Raw genomic sequence first — 10351 nt, 5'->3', positions numbered from 1 at the left:
GTATTCTAATATTCTTTCTATTCTACCTGTATTTGAAAATATTTTAATAACCAAGAATGTTGTTTGCAAAATTTCATGTGCATATTTACAAAGATGTTAAATAAAGCATATTATTTCAATCAAATAATATGTATGTGCTAAGATTCCAGATAGGTTGTGAGATACACTGTTGAATGTCTAAACTAATTATCAACAACTAGCATTTGTGTTAGTAGACATCGCACAACTCTTTAAATTTGAAAAATGCAGGTCTGGTATATGAGTGAAAAGGTAACAGCAGTAGGCACCATATTGTAAACACTTTAAATTTTAGTCACAATACATGTTCTTATGATGATGCATAGTATACTTAATGATGGCCAATTGGATGCAAGTCTTTTATATATATTGGAAACGTTTCATGACTGTGTGCTTCAAATATATTGATGTGCTAAAGACCTTTGACCTGTTGTAGACATAATTTCTGCCTTTTTTCAAAATAGACCTTTAACTTTTGCAGTTATCCATTGTACAATGCACAGCTCCTTTTTTCAGCATTGCACACTGGGCCACGCTAATTACTCACTAAATCTGTCCTTGTCTGCGCAGGTACAGCAGGTGGATTGGTACACATTCCTGCATTTTGGGAATTACCAGAGAAAAGAGTCACTTCTACCTTAAATGCTTTGTACTTCTTGACAAGGTAAGTCAAACATCTTGCATAGGTTCTGTTTTTTTTTATGACAACCCTTGCATAAAAATGATAATTTCTGATGTGCCCCTTCAAAAGTAATTTAGGTAGTAGTTGTATTTGTTTTGAAACTTTAAACTCCTTGCCAAGCAATGCTGCACACTTGCAGCATGTGATGATTTCCTATCTCTAGCTAGGGCTGCATATATTAGGCTTTGGTAACCGAGTAGTTTTCCCATAAGGGTTGTTTTGTTCAATTTTCATATTAGTTATCCTAACTACATTTTAGAATTCCCAATTTTTTAACTATGTCCTTATGAGGTAAAAATTTACCACCACTTTTTCACTGCAACCCAAGATAAGGTGAAAGTTATCTTTGGTATTTTGGAAGGATTGTCACAAATTGTTTTACAAATGGACATCTATTTTTTCTCTTAATAAATTAAGTTTAATAGAATCTAATATTATATTCATTGGACAAACAAATTTTCTGACCTTGACAAACATTTTGGAACTTAAGCCTTTCCTGTGAGTTTTCCTTGGCACAACAGTCTTGCAACCTCATTGTTCCTGTTAAACAAGGTCAATACATGAGATTGGAATAACTTCATCAGGTGCAAATCTAAGCCTGATTAACCTATTAATGTATGTATGCTTCTGTAATAATGTGCCTTGAATTTTCATGAAATCTACTAAACTTACCTGTGTCTGTCATCTTTTTGCCTTCCTGCGTATTTTGGTTTGCCAGCCAATGCCTAAATACAGTCAAGATATCTTTTTAGGGATGAAACTAAATATAATGGTGTTATATCAACTATAGTACCATGACAGAATATGGCTTAATCATATATATCAATGCTAAAAAATGGACTAGATGGGTTAACAATTTCAAGTTAGGCATGTATAGATATTCAGAATATTGCTTAACTCAACAGTGAATGCCATCTATTAGAAAAAACCTCATTGCCACTGTGTTAAATATACAGCAAGAATAAATAAGTGAGACATCTAACATTTGTTGAATTCAATGAAGCTTCTGTAGTACTTCTACAAATTAGGTACTGCTCAACATATTTGTAGAACTGCTTCCCTTATTTATCACTGTGATGTTCATACAGCAACAATCATGTATGCAAAAGTATTAGAAAAAAAAATTATTACCTTCCATTGATTATCACAGTGCTTCCCTTATTTATCATGTGATGCAGCATTAGGCTCAAATTGATCAATGATCACTTATTTATTCTGATTGTGAGGAGCCAAATTTTGTTGAGGATGGCTGACCTATGCTTCTCTCTGTATAATGTGTGACATCGTTTAATTCTTTTAGATAGCTAACATTGATTTCTCTTTATACAAATTGATGTTTGTTGACGCATTTAATATATGGCACATCTACCTCATTAAGAGCATTAACTCATATGAAAACAGTTTTAAAATTTTTCTAAGTCATATAGATGTTTTGTTTTTTCTCTACCTTTTAGAATTTAATGCCAACTGTTATTTACTTTGACTGAGGACCAGTTAATATTTTGTTCAACCAAGGATACAACAATATTAATGGTTCTGACTTAAGTATAATATAGAATGTTTATGAACAAGTGTATTTAAGAATCCTTTGCTTTAGGACTGTCATCATTATACGATTACCAATTGTAACGTGATTGCCACTTTTGTAGATAGTTCTCTGTAAACACTTATGGAGCATAATCACAATGCTAAGGGAAAAATGGCTAGATCTAGAAGAATGTTGATTTTGAAAGAATATCGTTCTAAACGTCAAAAATTAAGTCCTCAACTTAATGATGACAGGCAGACTATGAATAATACTCCTACCTTCCATACTCCGAGACAACCTTTGTCCGACCTTACTCATGCATTCCAAAATATTATTACAAGAACACCAGTTGATCAACATTCTATTAGTCCAAATATAAGCGACGCAGGGACAGAACCTAGCCTATCAATACACGGTTTTAAAAATCTGAGAAGCTCCCACATTGGCTCATTAGGAACAAATCTTTACTCAAAGTTTGCGTCAAGTTCTACACTTAAGGAAAATGATACTTTTGGTGTTCCAAGCATAACTAATCAGCACCCCCTTCCGCTTCATGGAAAGAACGTCGTTCGAGCTGGGATTTCTTCTAATAGAGCCACGTTATTGTAATTTTTTTTCTTTCATACATATTGTTTCAACCATTGTTTATATCTAATAAGTCAATTGTCTATAGGTAAAAAATTATAATGTATTCCCTGTTTATTTTGTAAACAGATGCCCACCGGATTCTAAGACAGCTCGGGGACGGCCTAAAAATCAATATGGAGTTCCAAATATGGCGCTTAACTTGTGCAGCAAGTTTCCTATACCAACGAATACGCAAGAAACTGCCATGCAAACACAGATCTCAAGCGCAAACCCACAGCCTGGGTAGATTATTTGATCAGATCATTAAATTACCCTTCAAAAAACCTATATATTTGTAAGTTTGATCTTACTAATCTTTGAAAACTGAATAGGTGTTCAACATTACATAAACCTGGCAGGGGGAGGCCTAGGAAAAAATCCACTGCTCCTAACCTCCCTATGAATCAGAATACAGACATCTCCAACCAAACAATTAACTTCCAACAGTCTATTCCAACTGAAGTATGCAGATCAAGGTACCAAACATGAAATTGTAACCATTTCTTTGACATTTTATTTAAATGCAACTATCTAATATGCTAATTGGCAAATAGGGGCAGTCTTGGTGCTGACGAGTATACGCCGGTATCAACACCGACACATGCTCCCAAAAATCGAATGACGCCAACTGAAGATAGGATATCAAGGTAACAAACATGACATTGTAACCATTCCCCTGACTGTTTTTTCCACTGCAACTGTCTAATATGCAAAGTGAAATACAGGGGCAATCTAGGTGCTCAACAGTTTACGCCGGACTCAGCACCGACACATGCTCCCAATAATCTGGTGATGCCGACTGAAGTATGCAGAACAAGGTACCAAACATTACATTGAATCCATTCACTTGACAACTTATTTCAATACAACTATCTTATATGCGACTTGGAAATTAGGGGCAGTATTGGTGCTGACGAGTATACGCCGGTCTCAACACCGAGACATGCTCCCAAAAATCGAGACCCGCCATCATGTCCAGTTTTTACACCTACAGCCAATTTGGATTTTAATAGCGACTCCGACAATGACTCCGACTATGACCCTTTTGCAAGTAAGTTTAATAATTCGATATCGTACACCGGATGTGTGGTTGAAGCCCATAACTATCTCAAAAATCCCTATTGGAAGTACACTATATTATTGGTTGAAGTTCATAACTCTCTCTACAAACCGTTTTTTCCCATTGTGTTTCAACTGTACCAAGACATGTGATTTTTTTCTTTATCATTAAATTACAGCATATCTATCCGATGATGAGTTATTCTCGGAAGACGACAATTATGATGCACCTTTCACAATTCATGATAGTGCTGCCGGCCACTCTGAAGGTATAAGTTCTTAAACACATCCAGCTTACAATACTTCAGTTATGTTTAAATATTCCATTTATTCTATAATATTGAGATATTCCATGCTTTTGTAAAATATTACGATATCGGATCCCCTCTTATTGAATGTCGATATTGTAAAGCTATGATGTGGTATCAAGAGAGAATGCATAAAAGTTCTCATTCCGCCAACCCGAAGTTTATGATGTGCTGTGGGAACGGGAAAGTTGAACTCCCACTTCTTAAAGAGCCTCCTGAAACCCTTGCAAAACTTTTGTTTGATCACGATAGTTTGGTTAGCCGCAAGTTCCAACAACAGATCCGAGTTTACAACATGATGTTTGCATTCACATCACCTGGGGCAACGGTTGACAATCGATTTAACAATGGACGTGGGCCTCCAATACTAAGGATACAAGGTCAAACGTGTCACCGAATAGGAAGTTTGTTGCCTCCGCAAGGTCAAAAACCTAAGTTTGCTCAGTTATATATTTATGACACCGAAAACGAAGTTGAAAATCGAATGCATGGACTAAGGTTATTTCTTGAAACCCGTATATGTATCTCCTTTGTATGCATTGCTACTATTTTAATATACTCCTCCTGTGAATGTGACATATATATATATATATATATATATATATATATATATATATATATATATTTGTTGTCCACTGTAAATATTGTCACTGTCTTAATATCTTTTGAATTAATATTCATTTTTTCTCCATATCAAGGAACAAGGAAGATTTTGATTCGGAAGTTGTTAGTCGATTGGCAAGCATGCTGTATGAATTCAATCCTCATGCTAAAGGTTTTCAGATGGCAAAACAATGGTTAAATAATGGGGAAGCTCCAAATCTAAAGCTGCGGCTCATTTCAAACCGATCCACCGATGGCAGGGTCTATAATCAACCAACTGTGTCTGAAGTGGCTGCTTTGGTTGTTGGTGATATTGACACGGCGGAAATGAGGGATATCATAATGCATACAAAGGGAGGAAGACTTCAAAGAATCAACGAGCTGCATGCCGCTTACATGGCTTACCAGTATCCTTTGATATTTCCTTATGGTGAGGACGGTTATAGACCTGATGTTGCACATAGAGACTTGCCCGCCAACGAAAACAGCATAAGAAATAGGCTCACAATACGCGAATGGCTTACTTTCCGCATTCAGACAAGGTCTTCTGAAGCTAAGACTTTGTTATCTTCGAGAAGGTTGTTCCAACAATTCCTGGTCGATGGTTACACAATGTTAGAATCAGAAAAACTAGAGTGGCTACGTAAAAATCAACCAAAGCTTCGAGTGTCCAAGTACAACTCTTTAGAGAAAGAGGGCGATCAAAGTCAAGCTCCAGGAATAAGCATAGGTAAACGAGTTGTTTTGCCTTCTTCCTTTGTTGGCGGCCGTAGGTTTATGGATCAATTGTACTATGATGGGATGGCTATATGCAGTAAAGTTGGATTTCCCGATTTGTTTATTACTTTTACATGTAACCCAAATTGGCCGGAGATTCAAAGAGTTCTCGGACCTCTACATTTGAAGCCCCAAGATCGCCCGGATGTCGTTTCAAGAGTTTTCAAAATCAAATTCGATCAACTCCTTTCAGATTTAACCAAAAAAGGCGTTCTTGGAAAAGTGCTTGCTTGTGAGTTACCTCTTCGCATTTACTTAAACGTTTCAGTACCATTGCTTTCATGATTTATAATTTTGTTTTATTGTTCCCATGCTAGATATGTACACCATTGAGTTCCAAAAGAGAGGATTACCTCATGCCCATATATTGTTGTTTTTGCATCCTTCAAACAAATATCCAACGCCCGATGACATTGACAAGATCATTAGTGCGGAAGTCCCCGATCCCAGAAGACACCCTCGGTTATACAATTTGGTAAAATCTCACATGGTCCATGGTCCTTGTGGTTTGGCAAATCTCAACTCACCTTGCATGAAGGATAACAAGTGCACAAAGTTTTATCCTAAGAAATGGCAGCCTACGACCGTAGTGGATCACGAGGGCTATCCGGTTTATAGGAGAAGAAACAACGGACACACAATTGAAAAGAACGGCATCATCTTTCATAGTGGTCATGTTGTGCCTCACAATCCAAGTTTGCTATTGAAATACGAAGCCCACATCAACATGGAATGGTGCAACCAAAGTACTTCCATCAAATACCTTTTCAAATACATTAACAAAGGATCGGATCGTATTTCTGCAATCATACAAGGTCAGGACAAAAACAACGTTGACGAGATCAAGCAATATTTGGATTGTCGATACATCTCCCCAAGTGAAGCATGTTGGAGGATCTTTTCTTATTCCATACATGGAAGGAAGCCGGCTGTAGAGAGACTGTTTTTTCATATGGAAGGTGAAAACTCCGTGTACTATAAAGACTACGAGCAAGTTGGTGATGTTTTACTCAAACCAAGTGTAACCGAGTCAATGTTTACTTCTTGGTTTGAGGCAAACAAAACTTACGAGGAAGCAAGATTGCTAACTTATGGTGACTTTGTTTCAAAATTTGTTTATCATAAAAGAAGTCGGACTTGGAAGCCAAGGAAAAGAGGATATACCATTGGTCGACTCATTTGGGTTCCTCAAAGCACTGGTGAATTGTTTTATTTAAGAATGATGCTCACTGTCACAAAGGGTCCTTTATGCTATAAAGACATTAAGAAAGTTGATGGAAAACAACTTAAAACTTTTAGGGACGCATGCTTTGCGATGGGATTTCTACAAGATGATCGAGAATTTGTCGAGGCGATCAAAGAGGCACATCTTTGGGGTTCCGGTCCTTTTTTACGCAAGTTATTTGTAACAATGTTGTTATCTTCTTCCATGAACAGACCGGAACATGTATGGAGAAAGACTTGGATGTATTTATCAGATGGCATTCTTTATGAGCAACGCTTATTCACAAGAAATCAAGGTATTTTCTTTTTACTCTCACTGTCGTATTTGGTTAGAAATATTGCCCCCTTCATGCATTTAAATGTCTTGCTGCATAATACTGTTTTAGTTTTACATATAACATGCTTGCATATAAAATATTTGAACCAGAAGAACCAAGTTATTGCATTAACATAGAGTAAACCGTGGGGAACACCATCATATAATAGTTAAAATACGTTGCAAAGCATGAATTATAAATGTCATAATAGTTTTAGTATTTACATACTATAATCTACATGCTGGGAACTCAGAGTCCTTTTAAATTACAATGTGACAATTTTTTTCTTTTTTGTATGAGAAGCTTCCTAAGTAATCGGTTACAATGAGTGGTATGCAAAATGGAGTATATAATGTACAATAAATGGCGCCAGCTTACATGTGCAGTATATTATCACGTTAGAAATGGTAATGGTAATTATATGATCACGTTAGAAATTAAAACACTCCCAGCTTACATGTGCAGTATAAGAAACATAGAATGCTGCCGTTTGAAACTATGCCTCATTAAGTTTTTTTAGATCTTCATTTCCAAAACTGATAACCTGCCTCTCATCCATACGTAACCATCATTATTACAAATGTCTAACTAACATTTAGTTCTTATTTCTATCATGCATCACATTATATTTAATATTGTCAATTATGTCGTAGGTCTGACAATGAGCGATGCCGAGCTAAAAGAAAGGACACTTATGGCCATTGAGACACTTTTACAAAATAATAATCGAACTCTGAAAGACTTCAAGACAATGCCATATCCAAAAGATTTTGTGGTCTCCTTTACTGGAAATAGGCTACTTTATGATGAACTTCAATATGAGGTTGTTGCTCAAAAAGAAATTTTTGATACTTTGTATGCTTCTCTTACAGGTAAGTATACTCTATTGAATAAACATATGAAAGTACACCCATTTTTATTTTTATTAACACACTTTTTTGAATTAACTATTATAAATAGATGAGCAACGAAGCATTTTTGAGGAAATCATGGATGCTGTAGAAAAACAACAAGGTGGGGTGTTTTTTTTATATGGCTATGGTAGGACTGGTAAGACCTTTATGTGGAACACTTTATCAGCAGCACTTAGGTCCAAAAAGAAAATTGTCTTGCCGGTTGCTTCAAGTGGAATTGCAAGTTTGTTGTTACCAGGAGGAAGAACAGCTCATTCTAGATTTAAGATTCCCGTTCCTACTTTAGAAACTTCTATTTGCAACATTGAAAAAAAAGATGATATTGCTGAGCTTCTTAAGTTTACGGATTTAATCATCTGGGATGAGGCTCCTATGGCTAACAAGTTTTGCTTCGAATCTTTGGACAAATCCTTAAAAGATATCATGAGTGGCCCCACACATGCATCTAAAAAAATATTTGGAGGAAAGGTTGTTGTTTTTGGTGGTGACTTCAGACAGATTCTCCCTGTTATACCAAGAGGTACTAGATCTGATATTATCCATGCAACAATTAATGCTTCTTATATTTGGGATCATTGTAAAGTATTGAGACTTACAAAAAACATGAGATTGCAAAGTGGTCCACCTACTGCTACAGCTGATGAGATTAGGAGCTTTTCTGAGTGGATTTTAAATATTGGAGATGGGACCATGTGTGAACCTAATGATGGTTATGCTGATATCTGTATTCCAGATGAGTTCATAATTTTAAACTTTGCAGATCCTATTCAGGCCATTGTTGAAGATACCTACCCTGATCTCATTCATAATTATCTTGATTCCAATTATCTTCAAAGTCGTGCGATATTAGCTTCAACAATCGAAGTAGTTGATGATATCAACCAATATATCACTAACCTTCTTCCAGGTATTCATATGCCACTTAGTTCATTTCCAAATTGTTAGTCATAAATATCTTTGGTTCTATGATATAACCTGTTTTCTATTAAAATTATTAACCAATTCTTGGTTTTTCATGATGTAGGAGAAGAGAGAGAATACTTTAGTAGTGATTCCATTGATAGATCAGATGTAACTAACTTTGATGCATATGAGCATGTGACCCCCGAGTTTTTGAACGCACTTAAAACCTCGGGATTGCCTAACCATTCAATCAGGTTGAAAGTCGGGGCCACTATTATGTTAATGCGCAACCTAGATCAGTCAGAGGGCTTGTGCAACGGCACACGACTAACTGTAACTAGGCTTGCTGCCCATGTCATTGAAGCCAAGATCATTTCTGGAAAAAATATTGGTAACATCTTTTATATTCCAAGAATGTCTTTATCCCCCTCACAGTCTCCATGGCCATTTAAATTGGTGAGGCGCCAATTTCCAATTATTGTTTCCTTTGCCATGACTATTAACAAGTCACAGGGCCAGTCACTTGACAATGTGGGATTGTATTTGCCAAAGGAAGTTTTTAGTCATGGGCAACTCTATGTCGCTATCTCAAGGGTCAAATCCAAAAAGGGTTTGAGGATTCTTATTCATGACAAAGAGAAACAACCTATGCTCTCTACCACCAATGTTGTTTTCAAGGAAGTCTTTCATAACATTTAAAAGGTTCGAGGTTACATATTATTTAGTACCAAACATGTATCGAGGCTATTTACCACTTTGAATAGTTATTCATTTGCAATATAACTGAAATTGTGTTTTTTTCATATCTTTCAGGTTATATTCATTCACTTCATTTTGGAATGTCATGTTGCAGCTCCACTTCTTTTTTACAAGCTTTTGTAACACATTTTGTATTTCTCTGCTTATTCATAGAAGCATATTGTTTGGTCAGTATTAAGCTTATAACATTTGGAATGTTACTAGAGCCAACAATATTCATATGGAGGATAATACTTCTTCATTTTCATGACATTAACAAGACTATCAATATATTTTTTTGGCAGATTATATCTTTTCGTTATAGTCATATTCCATTTGTAAATTTATCCGGAACAACACAACATCACTAAAAAATAACCCGTGCGGCAGCACGGGTCTCTTACTAGTGTTTCAATTGTGGAAAACTAGGTCACATGGCTAAGAAATATTTTCTCATGTTTCAATTGTGGAAAACTAGGTCACATGGCTAAGAAATATAAGAGCATGTTGAAACTTGATGTTACTCATAATGCACAAGTTAACTTGATTGATGAGCAATATTACGATGATCATTGAAACCAACATGGTTGGTGGAGAAACACTAATGCCTATCATCATGTCTATTATGATCATGCATTTTTCAAATAGGGGTG

At 36.0% G+C, this 10351-nt stretch overlaps 1 protein-coding gene across 1 annotated transcript; it reads left to right on the top strand.

Moving 5' to 3' along the window:
* The first annotated feature begins 2399 nt into the window (after positions 1 to 2399).
* LOC131642279 (uncharacterized) lies at positions 2400 to 9659 on the top strand. The gene is made up of 13 exons (XM_058912557.1): positions 2400 to 2833; positions 2943 to 3098; positions 3188 to 3331; positions 3410 to 3502; positions 3581 to 3673; positions 3752 to 3906; positions 4094 to 4183; positions 4327 to 4720; positions 4921 to 5834; positions 5920 to 7122; positions 7797 to 8015; positions 8104 to 8964; positions 9082 to 9659. The coding sequence occupies exons 1-13, from the start codon at positions 2400 to 2402 to the stop codon at positions 9657 to 9659; spliced, it is 5334 nt and encodes a 1777-aa protein (XP_058768540.1).
* Positions 9660 to 10351: the final 692 nt, after the last annotated feature.

The sequence above is a fragment of the Vicia villosa genome, unplaced genomic scaffold, assembly GCF_029867415.1.
Source record: "Vicia villosa cultivar HV-30 ecotype Madison, WI unplaced genomic scaffold, Vvil1.0 ctg.004750F_1_1, whole genome shotgun sequence".
In the NCBI taxonomy this organism is placed as follows: domain Eukaryota; kingdom Viridiplantae; phylum Streptophyta; class Magnoliopsida; order Fabales; family Fabaceae; genus Vicia; species Vicia villosa.
Note: the sequence above shows the minus strand (reverse complement) of the source record. Positions and strands in the feature narration are given on the sequence as shown.

Excerpts from the sequence above, each read along its gene's own strand:
- LOC131642279 (XM_058912557.1), top strand. The coding sequence starts at position 2,400 with ATGGCTAGATCTAGAAGAATGTTGATTTTGAAAGAATATCGTTCTAAA. Across the intron at positions 3,332-3,409 it reads ACTGAAGTATGCAGATCAAG|GGGCAGTCTTGGTGCTGACG; the intron begins GTACCAAACATG and ends ATTGGCAAATAG. Across the intron at positions 8,016-8,103 it reads TTTGTATGCTTCTCTTACAG|ATGAGCAACGAAGCATTTTT; the intron begins GTAAGTATACTC and ends TATTATAAATAG.